We start from the raw sequence: 16,171 nt of genomic DNA on the forward strand, positions 1-16,171 counted from the left end.
GCAATCTCGGCTCACTGCAACCTCCGCCTCCCGGGTTCAAGCGATTCTCCTGCCTCAGCATCCTGAGTAGCTGAAATTATGGCACCTCCACCACGCCCGGCTCATTTTTGTATTTTTAGTAGAGATGGGGTTTTGCCAAGTTGGCCAGGCTGGTCTCGAACTCCTGACTTCAGGTGATCTGCCTGCCTCAGCCTCCAGAAGTGCTGGGATTACAGGCATGAGCCACCACGTCCGGCCTAATAACTAGTTTTTATGTTGCATGAAAAAAGCAAATATGTTCTCTGCTGTTAGTGATGATGAAGTCAATATAACAGTGAACATGATAACAAAATGATTAAAGTAGGTCTCAGGGAATGGAAAATATATTAGGTATGACATGGATTCTTCAGACTTCTCCATAAATGACCAATATTCTAAAATTATTTTGAAAGCTCTTCTACAGAGGGTGGGATATAGTACAAATAAATAATTTTACTTTGAAAAGTGTACTGGTAAAACATAAGAATTCAAAAGCTCTCACCTGAGCAAATGCCTCTATTCATAGCTTTCACTGCCTTTTAATTAAAAATGTTCAGTTTATAGAAGTTTCTTCTGTGATGTGTTATTTTGTTTTCTAATCAGCCTTTTTTTTTTAGACACGGTTTTGCCAGTTAACTGGATTTGTAGGGCCCTTCTTGCACCGTGCATGTCTTGTTTTCATAGGCATGTGTGCTAGCACACACACACACATGCCCCATGCCCTATATACTCAGCACACCTTTATCACCAAGCTATCTCTCTCCCTTTGGTTCCAGACAAGTATCTTCCTGTCCCAGATTTTGTTTTCCCCATTAAAACTGTGTACTCCCTCCCCAGGTCTTTAATTTTTAGGGCTCTGAATTCTTTTATTCCTTTGGCCCCAGAGATTGATGTGTCCTCAGTGGATCCAGAATGACCGCTAAACCTCCTTTTTGTAAGACACTTTTGTAAAACACCCAACTCTGTTTTACAATGGAAATAACAACTGAGTCACAAAACTTGATTTTTTTTTTTTTTTTTTTTTTTGAGTCAGAGTCTTGCTCTATCACCTAGTCTGGAGTGCAGTGGTGCAATCTTGGCTTACTGCAACCTCTGTCTCCCCATTTCAAGTGATTCCCGAGCCTTGGCCTCCCCAATAGCTGGGATTAGAGGTGCCCATCATTAGACCCGGCTAATTTTTGTATTTTTAGTAGAGACGGAGTGGCAGGGTGTGGGGGGGGGGGTCTCACCATTTTGGCCAGGCTGGTCTCGAACCCCTGACCTCAGGTGATCCGCCCACCTTGTCTCCCAAAGTGCCAGGATTATAGGCGTGAGCCACCGTGCCTGGCCAAAACTTTTAGTCAGAAGGAGCTGACAATCTTCAAATAAATTATGTCAAGAGTGAGGGTTTGACTCAACTTCAAGTATCTTTGGCATCTATGTTGAGAGTGAGAGTTTGACTCAACTTCAAGTAGGTAGGAGACAGGTGGCAGGTAGGAGCGCTGAGCTAATAAGTTTTCCATTTGCGATGAGCACTTGACATATTCCAGAACAAGACTCCCAGCCTTGTTTTTCTTTATCTGAACCTCTTCCCACACAAGCATAATTTGCTTCAGTAATGCTATACATGTAGTTGTGATATTTAAATTTAATATTATTTAGAATTTCAATTTGAGCACAATCTGTGTTTGGGATAAAGTAAATAACTCTGGCCATTCATACATCATCCACTAAACACATCTTGGGAAGACAGGAATGAATGGTCCACAGAATTACTCTTAGAAGCAAGGGCTGATATTCAGAATAGTTAACAGCTGGTATGACATGGGGATATCCAAGCAGAAGGAGCCCTTGCTGCACCAGGGCTTAAGGGCTTAAACTTTCATTTGCTAGGTTGTAAGGAAGTTGCTTAGTCCTAGGAAAATGGGCAGGGCAGGGATGGTTGCCCGTGAGCAACTAAGGGCAGCAGCTTTTATCAACCAATTCAGAATATTTCAGCAACCATTACAGCCAAATCACTGGCTCCTGGCTGAGTACACTCTGCAGTGAGGTTCATTATATTATGGCTATAATAGTCTGGACCCCATCTCTCTGGAATAGTACATATTTTACACGAAGGGAAAAGGCTAACTTGCAACTTATTTGCATGAAAAATCACGTTGCAAATACTTCTTAGTTTACTAGATTGTCTCCAATAGTTTCTCAACCTTATCAAGATGTATTTGTTAAAACTGTGTGCTCTCCAAAATCATCTACTGAATTTAAACCCACTGCACCCCACTTTGGACTATAATTGACTGGAGTTACCGATTGGAAAGGAAGTGGTACACACCCCTAATATGCTGACAGACTTACTCTGACAGCTGCTACCACCTGTGGGGACCCTTGATGATGTTCACGCAGCTTTTCTGAGTGGCACATGCTGTTCTCTTGAATACTCCTTGAGGTGAAGAAGAGGCCATCCCTTACCCCTGTGCACACACAGCTCCTGCTCTTTCCTGGGGCTGCACCCTGCTTGTATTTCCAATGCAGGGATGTCAGATTCCAAAGAGGGCTCCCGAAGGCATTCCAGAAGGCTTCAGGCCAGCACGTCCCAACCTTTTTATGCCATGGGACCCCTTTGGCAGGCTGCTGAAAACCATGGGCCTCTTCTCAGAATAAGGGTTTTAAATACATAAAAGAAACAACAAGAGGTTACAAAAAAAGCCAGTAATATTGAAATATAGTTAACAAAATGTTTTTTAAAATTTGTGCTAGAGCAATATATATGCTTCATTATTGACATATAATATCTGGCTGATTGTCTAATAACTACTGTTATTTGAGATATTTGCAACAACTGTGATGTGATGTAAAAACCTATGGTTTCTAGTGATTACTAAGTCATAAATACTTATCCTACTGCTACTGTAGTTTGTTGTCTACGTTCATAATGGCAAAACATGCTAAATGTCAGAGGTTAGTGAAAATTAAGATGTAAATTTTTTCTCATCCAAGTTCACAGTACCCTTGAATTAATTATCTCTCCTTGGGTTAAGAACCCCTGCAGGATAAGGTTGCCCCTAGGGCCAACACCTCACTGGAGCCCCGCCTCATGTCCTGGAGGCAGGAGACTTCATGCCACCCACACAGAACTCGGAGCTGTCTCTTGGGCCAGCAGTTCTCCCCACAACTAGTTCTGAAAGTCCGGGGCTAGGAAAGAACGGCATCATCGCCTGAGCTCCTGGCGCCACTTTAAACAACCCATCCTTGACTTGCGTGACTTCTTCCACAAGCTCTCCTGGTCACCTGGGCAAAATCCTAGGTGATCTGGGGGCAAGGCGGAGCTTTGGTTTTCTGATCTGCAAAAAGAAACACCTACCTCATAGCACTGTTAGGATGAATCGAGGTAATGGCTGCGTTGTGTACATTATATACCACTATCAAGGTGTGTGCTGTGATCATTTTTGAGGGTTAGGTCTTTGAGGACCCAGAACAGTCTACACAGCTGTAGTCCCCAAGTGTTGGGCACGCCTTAAGCGCTCCACAAACACCTGTAGAAATGAATGAATGACTTATGAATCTGCACGTGTGCCCACATCTCCAAGAACAGGCTGCTCAGGCAATGAGGCCCGGTGCATCACCTGCAGTTTTCTTTATAACGGGTAGTAAAGTCTCCCTCGCTCTGTGCTGCTCGGCAACCACAATTCTCTCCACAGAGGGCGGCGCAGTGGGGCTGCTTCGCCGCGAGCTCGCCTCCGGGTCTCCCACGTCGTGGCTTCCGGGCAGGTACCGGGCCACTGGAGACTCCAGAGCCGGCGGGTAAGGTGCGGGCGGTGCGCCGGGCCGCGGGCGCGCAAGGAGGGGCGAGAGGGTGGGGAGGGGAGGGGCGGGGCCGGCGTCCTCGTCACTTGATAAAACGCCTGCGAGTCTCCAGAGAACAACGGGCTCATTCAGCGGTCGCGAGCTGCCCGCGAGGGGGAGCGGCCGGACGGAGAGCGCGACCCGTCCTGGGGGTGGGGCCGGGCGCAGCGGCTAGAGGAGGCGAAGGTGGCTGCGGCAGCAGCAGCGCGGCAGCCTCGGACCCAGCCCGGAGCGCAGGGCGGCCGCTGCAGGTCCCCGCTCCCCTCCCCGTGCGTCCGCCTATGGCCGCCGCGGGGCATCTGTGCTTGCTCTACCTGTCGGCGGGGCTCCTGCCCCGGCTCGGCGCAGCCTTCAACTTGGACACTCGGGAGGACAACGTGATCCGGAAATATGGAGACCCCGGGAGCCTCTTCGGCTTCTCGCTGGCCATGCACTGGCAACTGCAGCCCGAGGACAAGCGGCTGTGAGTTCCCGGACCCTTCCCACCCCCACCGGGGCGCCGGCCTGCGCGCGAGTTGAGGCGAGGGCGCGCCCTGTTCCCGCCGGCCCCGGGGAGGAGTTGGCCCGTGGGTCGCGCCCGGGCCGGCCGAGGCGCACCCAGCGCCCAGCGCGATCGACTCCCCGCCCTGACCCGCCCCGCGCGGCGCCTCCCTCCATTCAGCTCGGGAAGGAGGAGAACCCGAGGGCTAGGCTGGGCCCCGGGAGAGTTTACTTTTTTTTCTGTTTTAAACAAAGTGCTTTCCGCCGGTTCTTCCCTCCGGGCATGTTTGCTGGGACCCCGGCAGGTGGCACGCTTTGCTGAGCTTCACGTGTGTGTTTGGGGCTGGGGTGGCGTGCAGGGTCACCGCAGCGCTGCTGTGGGTTTGCAGGGAGCGTAGTTCCAGGATGGTCTAGGCCTTTCCCAAACTGACGGTGCACCCCGTTTCCCCTGCAGACTGGCGCGCCCCGCACAAGTTGGAAAGCCACTTTCCATGTGTCCTGCATGACTTTCCCAGCAAGGCGGGGGCGCTCCTTAGGAGATACTTTTGCATGCCTTTAAAAAAAAAAAAAAAAAAGGTGGGAGCAGGGGTGGGAATTAACCAAACACCTGTTCGCTGGACTAGATCAGCTGAGAAAACAAGTCTGAGTGGTGTGCCCAGCCCCCAAAGTACTCGGCCGCACCCGAGACCCGCTCGGCTCCTGCGTTGGGCGGGCACAGCCAAGGGGTTAAAGCAAAATGTCCGATCTGAGCCTGGACTTTGCAAACAAGGTTTGTAAGGGACAACCCCCCACCGTAGCGGTAAACCTCCCAGGAGAAAGAGGAGACCGGCACTACTGGCTTCTCCTTTTATTTCTTAAACAGTGTTTGGTTCCCACATGATCGGCTATTTAAGCCGGAGAGGGTATTTTGGCGCTTAGTCGCCTTAATCGCTATGGGGCTGCATTCTTGATCTGTGCTACTGAAAAATAGGCTGTAGCAACAAAAGGTCTCCCCTCCCCACCCAGACCTTGAGTTGAACTAAGGACCTTCCAGGACCAACAGACCGGAGAAAGCAAAGTGCAGCCACAGTGAAGAGATTTTGTGTTTAGGAGAGGCGAATGGGATTTTAGAACCGGAGGAAACCTCTTGATTTCAGCGGTTAACAACTTTGGAATTCGTGAATGTTGCAGCCCTTGAATTTTAGTCATTTTTTTTTTTCTGATAACACCTGCTAGGTGAAGCACAGAAATTAGCTGGGGGTGGGGAGGCTCTAGGAGGGTGGTCTGAGGCTGTATGCCTGGCCAGCTGCTTATACTCTGCTTTCTCTCAGAAATAATTGTTGTTAAGCTGTAAGTCTGAAATGAAAGGTTCCTGTTAACTCAGTTAATAGATGACGTCTATTGTCTCGGAATACTTGGTGTGTAGAATTTGAGCTTGTTAGTGCAGAAATGATTGTGGGCCAGCAGAGGGAATTCATTCTCCTGGGCATTCTCTCTCTGCACCAGAGGCCCATTGAAACCGGTGGCTTCCTTGAAATACTTGTTCAAGCAAAAAGTGTGAAGGGAAAGTACTGGGACAAGAAATATCCTGGCAGTGGAGATTTGCAAAACGTGACTTTGCCAGGAATCTGTGTCGTGAAGGTTAGCAGCATGCTTGCTAAAACTTGTTACTGCTGCTGGTCTTCTCCGGTATTAGAGCTGAGGCAACTCCTCCCGAGGTAAGGATAATAAGCCTGCAGTGGGGTCTGATGCCTTCTAGAAAAGCTCTTCTTAGCAGCTGACAGAGGGGAGAGGCCCCGTATAAGAAGACTGTATGTTTCCTAGAGTCCAAAGGCAGTGACCACACTTTAAAGAGGCTGTGGTTTATGTCACGAGCTGCCCACCTCCATGCTTTTGTAAAGTGTTCCAGCTTCAGGAATAGCATTGGTCTTCCCAGGAGAACCAGCACACACAGGCCATAAGCACAGGTCAGTTGTCACCTTTGACAGTAAAGAATGTGGGTGTAAATGGCAGAGCCAGTAAGACTGAGAAAACTTCTGGACCAGCTTCCTAAACTCTATGGAAAAACTCAGTGGGGGTCTTTCAGGGACCTGGTGGGAGAGAGACCTAAGCTGAGATTCCTTCTCGGCCTTTTATTAGCAGCTGTTAATTTACTTTGAGCTTTAATTTCTTTATCTGTAAAATGGAGATACTACTGCTTACTGGGGTTATTATGAGGATTAAGAGATAATATGCAAAGTGCTTAATGCCTGCCTGGCATGGGTACTTGCTGACTAAATGGTAGCTGTTAATGATCATTTAAAAAGCAGTAATTGTGTACCTACTGTGTGTCAGGTACCTTACAAGGTGTCTTAAACATTCTGTGATTCTAAGATTGCCTGAGAGTAAAGCCAAAGGTTATTGTTTTTGGGTAATGATATTTTAAACTCAGTCATGTTTATGAAACCCATGTTCAAAGCAACTTAAATAGGTTTTAATTAGACTTATAACAAAAGTGAGTTTAATGAACAGGGGACTTTGAGGAAGGAGAAGTAAAATATCAGATGCATGGGACGGTCAGATAGATGCACGATCATAGAAGACCTATCATAAATTTTTGTAGTTTAAATTTTCTATAGTGCCTTTAACTATTCAGTCACATTTTAGACTCCAGTTATGACTTTATGACAGAATAATATTGTGTCAGAGAGCCCCAAAACATGTCGGGTGTTCCTAAAGCTTTGGAGACTATAAAATTGAAGTAGATACCATAAACTTCATCCAGGTTTTCGGCTGTATATTAAAGAAGTTTCAGACTCCAAAAGATTACTCAATGGTCAGCCAAGTTGGTCCGCCGAGTGACCGAGGTCAGTGTCTGAGCACCTTGGACTCTTTAATTTCTCTTAGGTAGTTAAGATTGAGTCATTCCCAGAGGTGGAAGGTATGTGATGATGACTGTGGGTATATCCAGCCTATGAATCATCACTCTTAGCTCTTCTGGGAAGAGATGGATCTATATATGATCACAGGGAAGAACCTAGAAGAAGGAGATCTATAAGAGATAGTCTCATGAAGTCATTTTGGATTTCTGCCAACCCTCATTTTCTTCTTTATGGAGTCTCTCTCTGATCACCACTGTCTTCCAGATATGCTCCAGGCCCGCTGTCTGTTCTGTTCTGACCCTTACTAGGTTTGTTCTTGACTTTTCTCAGATTTGTCATGTTCCATCTCTTAAAATCATATTTTCTGAACTAGAGATCGTCTAGTCCAACTGTCTCTCTTTACAGATGAAGAAACTGAAGCTGAAAGTTCAGCTTGAGCAGAATCTTAACAGAATGTGGATTTGAATCTCTGACCCATGCTCGTGCCATTTTTAAATGGAAAAGCCAGAAATGTTCTTCACACCTAGAGAAATCGGCAAGCGTCTGAATTTTGGAAGTGTACTATATTGTGTTGATTTATCAAACTGCTTCCCATATGCATAGGTCAGGGCTATCTATTTAAATATTGGTGCCTGGACTCTTACCGTTGACTCTATTCCAGCTGGCCTTGGAACAAGTTCTGGGTCCGTCCTTCTTTGCCTGCCTCCACCCCATTCCCTTCTGAAAAAGCCCAGTGAAGTGTGGCTATAGCTAGCCAAGAATCAGAGCTGTATTCAGGATGTGTACCTAAGCACTTGCTTCCTTGCATTTATTCACTCGGAATGCCATGTGGCCCAGGGCCATCTTCCAGGGATTGCTGGGTCACCTTGAATGCTAAGAGTAGAGAAAAAGCCAAAACGGGCAGCGAGACTTACAGGAAGTCTTAGGACTCTGCAAGAAAGCAGAAATAGGCAAGTTTAATTTTAACACAGGCTGGTGTGAGACCAAGTAATGACAGGGTTGGGGGAAAAAAAGGGTCAAAGTATTTGTATGGTATAAATAATTTGTTGGGGAAGTCAGGTTAAATGCTTATATAAAAGGATTCCTTTATTATGAAGAAGTGGTTATTCTTTGTTCTCAGTTATATAGGCTCTGTTAGCATAACAATATATTGAGATTTAATTTAAGCTTTCATAACCAAATAGTACCAGAATTATGGCGCATGGTTCCCTGAAGACCTCGGCTCAACATATTACTGTGGACAGTGAGGTCAGTGAATTATTTGGTATTTTCAAGAGGCACAGTGAGACAAAACAGAAAATACTGTTGTAAGCTTAGATGACAGGGTCAATTGTGCCTGAAACACTGATTTAGTGCTGAATCAGCCCATTTTAAGAATATAATCATAGCTTAAGAACCAGTTTAAAATTTCCCCATCCTACACTAAAGCAATGTCTTTAACTCCTTTGGATGTCTGTAGCACATTGTGTCTGACAATTCTGATGTTTTGTGCTTAATTGTGATCCACTATCTTTAGGACATGATCTAATCTCTCCCAACTGGATTGTAGGTTGTGTGAGGGCAGGGGTCTTACATTCATTTCTTTGCCTGCTAGCACCTAGCATATGCCTTGCAAATACAATAGAGTCTGATATTATATGCTCAGTTTAACCTGTGACATCAACTCTTCCTGCTGAGGGTAGAGAGAGGGAGAAATCCCTTTCTTTAACCCTTTGCCCTTCCCTTCCTTGCTCAGGCCTCGGTGTCTTCTGCCTCTGAGGAAACAGAAGCTGTAAGCTTAGCAAAGAAACGCGCAAGAAGTTAATTCTTGGTTTTTGATTTTTCAAAGGCAAGGGTTCCAGCTAAGGGATTTTCATGAGTAATTTTAAATTACACCTGGCTTTTGCCCTAAAGGCAGACTTTAGAACCTAACCCCAGAAATACAGGCTGACCTACACTGCAGTGGGTACTCGGGACTTGCTGAGGTGGTTGGTTGTTATGAGGCTGGATAGAGAAGGATGACTGTGGAATAGAGATCCTTCTGAAAGCAACTTGCCAGGGGTGTGGGGGTCAAATGGAAGTGTGCAGTACATGTGTGAAGTCACTTGTGAATTGATAGCGGTAGGTTATTTCTTCAAGGATAGTAAGGGAATCTTGGATATATTTAACTCTTTCGGTAGGATGGTGGGAAGGCTGCTTACCTGCTCCAGGGGTGAGCCTAGGAGCCATAGCATGGGATCTGGGGTTCTGTGTAGCACCCCCGCTGGCTCCTGGGAGGATGGTAAAGATTATGTACTGCGGCAGTGGGAAGTGGATGTAGTCTCAGCCCCCAGTGCCCATCTTCCCTTTCTGGGCTTGGGTACAACTCTGGAATCAAATAACTTTATATCTGGAAGGAAGCTTAGGGGTTCTGAAACTTGGCTGGTCTTCAGGGTAACTACTTGGGCAACCTTTTATAAAAGTGTGATTCTCAGCCCAGCCTAGATCTATTACGTCAGTTTCCATAAGTGTGCTCCAAGAATCTGTTCTTAAAGTCTTCTTCGTTTGAGGCAGACTGGCTTTTCTCCTTTACACAGAAGGCAGAGTATAATGTAGTGACTAAGAGCAGAGCATAGAGCCGGGTGGGATCAAACCCTTTTCTGCCATTGACTAGCTATGATTTTGTGCAGGATTCCTAACCTTCCTAGGCCTTCCTGCCTTCAGCTGTGAAGCTAGTATCCTCGCACATTAGAATAGTCCTGGTCCAGAGTGAGCATTTTGTGTTTGTTAAGTAGATGAGGAAACCAAGGCTGTAAGAGGTGCAGTGGCGGCGGCATGTCTAGCAAACTTGGTCTTCAGTCTGCATCTTCCCTGCTTCCTGGCCTGTGCTGTGTGTGTGCTTTCTCCTTTTAGGTTTGGTTTTCATCACGTTTAAAGGTTTGGTTTTCATCACATTCTCCCTTTCTTCCATTCCATTCTCCAGTTGGAAAGTGCATCTCAGAAGAGCCGTGCCTTCTACTTAGCAGCCCTTCGTAGCCACTAAGCCATAGATAAATCCCAGTGAGGTCTCAGTGTTCAGAGATGAGTGGACAGATGGGTGCACAGACGTGATGGGGCAGTGACTGCAAGCTGGATACCCATGGAGGGTGGGTGGTGCAGTTACAGGATGGGCTTACTGCTAAGGAATACCACGTGTCTGGTTTCCAGGCCTTCTTAGACCTCTATGACCTTGAAAGCACCCCCACACCTCCATCCCTAGGAGGCTGGATAACTTGCACAACACCCAGGGCAGGTTTGAAAATGATTTATTTTTCTTAGTTTTTTGCTTGGCACTAATGTTTGCTAGGAAGGAGCTTGTGGATTATTGATGACAAAACTGCCTAAGGTTGGAAAGTATGTGGGCATATATGGAAGCAGTGTTTCCTTCACAGGTTTGTTTGTTAAACTGGCATTTAGATTTGCAAACACTGATCTCTTGGAACTAAGTTAAAAGGCTAATTGTTAATTAGCCCTGAACTGGGGCAGGTAGATGGGCCTCTCATCAGCGTAGGTCCCTGTCAACCTAATAACAGGGTTTGATAACCACCATCAAATCTGCTATCTGGCTTTTCTGCTTAGATAAACAAGGCAAGACGATCTCAAACCAGCGTACCGATTCTGAGGTTGGCATGTTTGCAGAAGACTGTTCGCAGGCCGCAGTGTGGCAGCAGACCCTCCCCAGTTCAGCCCCATGCCAGATTCCAACGTTGGATCCCACTATCGCTTCATCTCATCCCAAATTGGCAGAAAGATTGTTTAGAAAACTAAGTCTCTAAAACCAATTAAATGGTAAAGAAGACTGTTCTGAATTAGGGGGAATGGGAGGAAGTACCACTAAACGCAAGTTACAAAGGGCAAAAACTCATGACATGGAGCCGTGGGTATCTGCTTGCATGTTTATTTGCCAAGTGGCTAGTATATTTTGCATGTCATACAATCTGAAACTTACTTTTTTGAAAAGCCATTTCAGATATAGTATAAGAAAAGCCTTTGAGAGAAACATGCCTGGAGTATAGAAATAAAAATAAACTTTGCAATAATTTGAAAGGGGCACACTGGTTAGTGATTTGAAGAGTAAGGAAGCACCCAGTAATGCCTCTTTACCCAAGAGCTCTGTTTGCTTTGCTCGGTGATATCAATGTCACTGTGGTTTCTTCATTTTGAAAAGGAAGTTCATTTGTACTGAGGTGGTTTTAAGTGTGTGTGTGTGTGAGTGATGCAAATGATAATAAACATTTCAGACCCAGAGGGTAGAATGTCACTGAACCTAAGCCTTCCTGAGCCAAATAACTCCTTTGTCCTTGCAGAATCAGGAACCCTTCTCTTCAGGATATGCTGCCATTATGATAAAGCACTGTGATGTAAAGTTAACGAGAGGATCCTTATCCAAGTGAATCACAGCCAAGGGGTGGAATGGTTGGCCTCTGGTATGGATGCCCCATTCAGCAGCACTGAGAGTTTGGAGTTGTTCTGTTCTCCTTCCTTCTTGCTGAGGGTAGTAAGAAATCCTCCCTAGGCCCCATTCCCCTGATATATCTTGTGAGTGATGGCCTCTTACTGGCAGTGTGATTATGTATGTCCCTTTAAAACAAAGGTATCGAAACAATAAAAGTTGTGAAATGGAAATGTTTAGAATTCTACAGAGAGATTAGAGATAGGTAGGAAAAAGGCCATTGTTTTCTAATCAAAGGTGCTGAGAACCTGTTGATTGGACCTAAGGAATCCAGCTTTGCCGAGACACAAAACTCAAGAGTTTTGTTTCTTTTTCTTTTCTTTTTTTTTTGAGACAGAGTCTCACTCTTTGCCCAAGCTGGAGTGTAGTGATGTGATTTCAGTTCGCTGCAGCCTTGACCTCCTTGGGCTTAGGCAATCCTCCCACCTCTGCCTCCCGAGTAGCTGGGACTGCAAGTGTGCAGCACCACACCCAGCAATTTTTTTGTGTTTTTAGTAGAGTCAGAATGTTACCATGTTGGCCAGGCTGGTCTCGAACTCCCGGATTCAGGCAATCAGCCTGGCTTGGCCTCCCAAAGTGTTGGGATTACAATCATGAGCCACCATGCCCAGCCCCAAGAGTTTTCAAAAAAGGAAGAGTTCAAAGAGGCTCAGAAATGATCAAGTGGACATGCAGAGACAAAATTTTAGGAAAGGGATATTATGAATATTTGCCAGTGAGTCCCCGTTACTGCTGGTGAGACTAGGCCCAGGTGCCGACTTAAGACAGTACTTTGAAAAAGTTGAGAGGTGGCTTAAAGACCTGGGTGATGAATGAAGAAGACTTCCATGAATTTACAAGTGCAAAGAGAGATGGGTCTGGGCACTGCTGGGCCTTTTAGAGGCTCAAGGACAGTGGTCTTGGAGAAGGCTGAAGGAGACACCTATTGAATTAGGTGGTGCCAAGGCTGAGGGAGGAATTTTGGGAATCCCAGACTAGAGAAGTGTTTTAATGCCAAGAACATGGGAAACCCATTTCAGATACTGTATCAGATAAGCCAGCTTAGAAAGAAAAGCACCTTCTAAGGCTTGCCCTATATTTAGAAAGGGCTGCTACAGAGGTTAACTGAGAAGGGGTTGTAGGAATGTGGAGAGGCGTTGTGAGGATCCTCATTCAGGATGATCTGGGAGGTAAGCTCTGAGAGACAATGATCCCTCTTCCCAAGCTTAGCAGCCATGCCAGAAGCCAGCTGAGAAGGTTTTTCAATATCATAGAATATGTAAGCTCTGTAAGCTCATTTATTTCTCTGTGTGTGCGTACATGTTTTAACCCAAAAGAAATAAGGATTTTTGTCTTTATTTGAACATGCAGGGAATGTGGTCTGGACCTGCCAGAGAAACCGTGGCCAGCTTTTTAGGGTTTTCCTACAGAAATTGTTCATTCAACAGATATTCACTGAGTATTTACTATGTATTTGGCACTGTTCTAGTGCTGGGGCTACAGCAGCAAACAAAATAGACAAAATCCCTGCCTATGTTCTGATCAGGGAGACAGACCATAAACAAAAAGGTGTATCATGTTAGATAGTAATAATTAATGCAGAAGTGTTAATGCAAGAGAGGGGAGAATGGTTGATGTGATCTGCAAAAATATAAAGTAGAGAGGGAACAGGGAGTGCAGATGGGGAGGGAAGTGGTCAGCAACAGGGCCGCCTGGGAAGACTTTGCTGAGAAGGTGAAGCTGCATTCCTGGCAGAGAGAATGGCAAACACAAAGGCCCTGAGGCAGAAGCATGTTCAGGCAAAGCAGTGAGTCTCCTTGGAGGCAGATTGTATAGGGCCTTATGGATCATCGAATGACTGGCTTTTACTCATGAATGAGATGGGGAGCATTGGAAGGTTCTGAGAAGAGTAGGACATTGTCCTCACTTGGATTTTAAATGGATTTCTCTGGCCTGCTGCCTTGAGAGTAGACTGTATGAGGACAAAGATAGAAGTAATGATACTGACTAGGAGGCTCCTGTAATAAACAGATAAGAGATGGTGATTTGGACCAATGTGGCAGCAATGAAGATAGTAAAAAGTGCTTGGATTCTGGATATGTCTTGAAAGTAGAGTCAACAGGATTTCCTGGGGACTAGGTATCAGTTGGGACGGACAGAGTAGAGAAGAATGTGTCCAAAGTTTTTGACCTGAGCAGCTGGAAGGATAGAGTTGTATTATGGTTTGGGGAGAGATGTGAGAGGAATAGATTTTGGGGGCAGGGCAGGAGTATGGTTTTAGATATGTCAGGTTTCGAGTGTCTAGACAGCCAAGTGAGTTATTTAGGCAGTTGAGTAAGCAGCTGAGTCAATTAAAAAAATTGAATTTAAAAGCCTGAAGTTCAGTTGGAAAGGTTTGATTGGTGATGCAAGTAGAGGAGCCTCTAGGTTGTGTTTAGAATGATGAACTGATGAGGGCACCAAGGACGGGGACCGAGGCCTGAGCCCTATGTTGTTCTTACACATGGAGGTTACGGAGAGCCCTGGAGACTGACACCCATGGCAGGAGGAGAGGGAGGGAGTGTGTGGTCCTGGAAGCCACATGATGGGGTTTCAAAAAGGAAGTGAAAGATCAGTTATATCAAATGACACTTACTGAGATTTGATCGCTAGATTGGCAACGTAGAAGCCACTGGCGACCTTGTGAGAGCACTGATGGGGAGGAGTGGGAGCAATGCCTAATTGGAGTGGGTTTGTGAGAGAACAGGAGAGGAGGAATTGGAGACCATAGGAAGTCTTGAGGGATTTTGCTGTAGAGGGGAGCAGAGCCATGGCAACAACTGTAAGGGGAAATAGTGGGTTTTTGTTTCGTTTTGTTTAAGATGGGAGAAGATTATAGTGAGCTGGTTTGATGAAGATGATTCAGTCAAAAAGGAAAAGTTAATGCAAGAGAGGGGAGAACTGTTGGTGTGACCTCACCAACCGAGTAGGTGAGAGGACGTACCGTGGGGGAGCTGGCTTGATGACTGGAGCAAGGGTAGCTCATCACAGTTATGAGGAAGAAAGGCCGGATGAGGGGCACAGATGCAGGTAGGTGGCTAATTATCCTGGTGGAAGGGCATGGGGTTTTTCCATTGCTTCTAATTTCTCAGTGAATAATAATAAGTCATTAGCCCTAAGTTACTCAGTAGTTGTGTAAAAGTTTGCCTCATTAGGAGTAAGAACTTCACTGAGGCAGATGGATGTGGATTTGAATCCCAGCACCTTTACATTCTGTTGATTTTGACGTTGGACAAATTACTTGTCTTCATTGGTCAAATGGAGGTACTAATAGCACCTGCCTCAAAGGGTTGTGAACATTAAAGGTGAGGATAAAGCACTTAGCAGAGTGCCCGGAATATCCAATCAACGTCAGCCTTTACTGTTATGGGTCCCTTAAAGTAAAATATGAACATAATTCCCTCACACTGGGGAGTTTTTGTAGCTCCCTTATCTTTTCAGTCTGGTGGACAGCAGAGGTTACCCTTTGGGGGTCAGGTCAAAGGTTAAGTTTCCTTATGGAAAACTACAACTGGAGGGCAGTCCACAGGCCGCCATGCAGTATACATTGTTTTGATGAAGACAGGAAGGGAAAATATGGGACTTGGAAGAAGGAAGAGAAGATGGCAACATGTCAAAACTGTTTGGCAATCTGCAGACCTTTGTGCTATATTTGAGCTACAGAGAACCACGGCTTTTTGAGTTCTTAAAAGGCTCATTTTAGGTGTGGAAAGAGCTCTTCCCACGTGGGTCTGCAGCTCCAGAATTGGGTAGTGCCTTGGATGGCACAGTCCTGGTGTATCCTGCAGGCTGAGTGGACAGGAGGGCGTTGACTGGGTGTGTGTGATACAGGGTGGAAGCCAGCTCTGGGAATGCAGCAGGAGAGCCAAGGCTGTGCTTCCTGTTCCTGCTGGCCTGGTTGATTTGTCTTTGTAATCCTAGTCAATGTATCCAGCGTCTCAGTGCATATATTGAATAAAAAATGACACATGGCCTTGTTGAATTGTCAGGAGTGTAGAAAATTAGGCTAAATCAGCACTTTGGGTTCTAAAATACTGTCCTTTTTCAATCTCTTCTTTCAAGATTATTGGTGTAGACCTTGGAAATCTGAGTTCAAAAGGAAATAGAATATCTTTGGAATTTTGCAAAAGTGTGAGTCATCAGGACTTGAGCATACATTCCCCTGGTGTGCTGCAAATCAGATATGAAACATCTTCCTGAGGTGGCATGGTGGTGGTATAAAAGCTTCATTATAGTACGGAATGAAGTGTGTACTTATATGAAACACAAGTCTTCGAAGACATTACAAGCTTTTGGTGGTTGCTTTGCACTATGCCTCTATACATGTTCACCTGCCTCTGTCATTCAGTGCTTTTGTGAAAATGGCTGGGAAGCATTGACCAGCTCAACCTTTTCTCTCTAGAAGGAAGACTGAGACCGAGAAAAGTCAAGTGACAGCTAGTCAGTGGTAATGTGGGCCCTGAAACCTAGCTGCCCAGTGCCCAGACCACCTGATGGTATGCCATACACATCTTCCGTTTGGTGAAATAGCCCATTCTTGGAG

At 45.7% G+C, this 16,171-nt stretch overlaps 1 protein-coding gene across 2 annotated transcripts in view; it reads left to right on the plus strand.

The window, feature by feature from the left end:
- The first annotated feature begins 3,893 nt into the window (after positions 1 to 3,893).
- Positions 3,894 to 16,171, plus strand: part of ITGA6 (integrin subunit alpha 6) — a 79,309-nt gene continuing 67,031 nt past the window's right edge. For both annotated transcript variants that reach the window (XM_054477040.2, XM_054477042.2), the window contains exon 1: positions 3,894 to 4,303. In XM_054477040.2, the coding sequence (XP_054333015.1) occupies positions 4,122 to 4,303 (182 nt within the window). In that variant the 5' untranslated portion in view covers positions 3,894 to 4,121. The remainder of the gene's footprint in view (positions 4,304 to 16,171) is intronic.

The sequence above is a fragment of the Pongo pygmaeus genome, chromosome 11, assembly GCF_028885625.2.
Source record: "Pongo pygmaeus isolate AG05252 chromosome 11, NHGRI_mPonPyg2-v2.0_pri, whole genome shotgun sequence".
Taxonomy (NCBI): domain Eukaryota; kingdom Metazoa; phylum Chordata; class Mammalia; order Primates; family Hominidae; genus Pongo; species Pongo pygmaeus.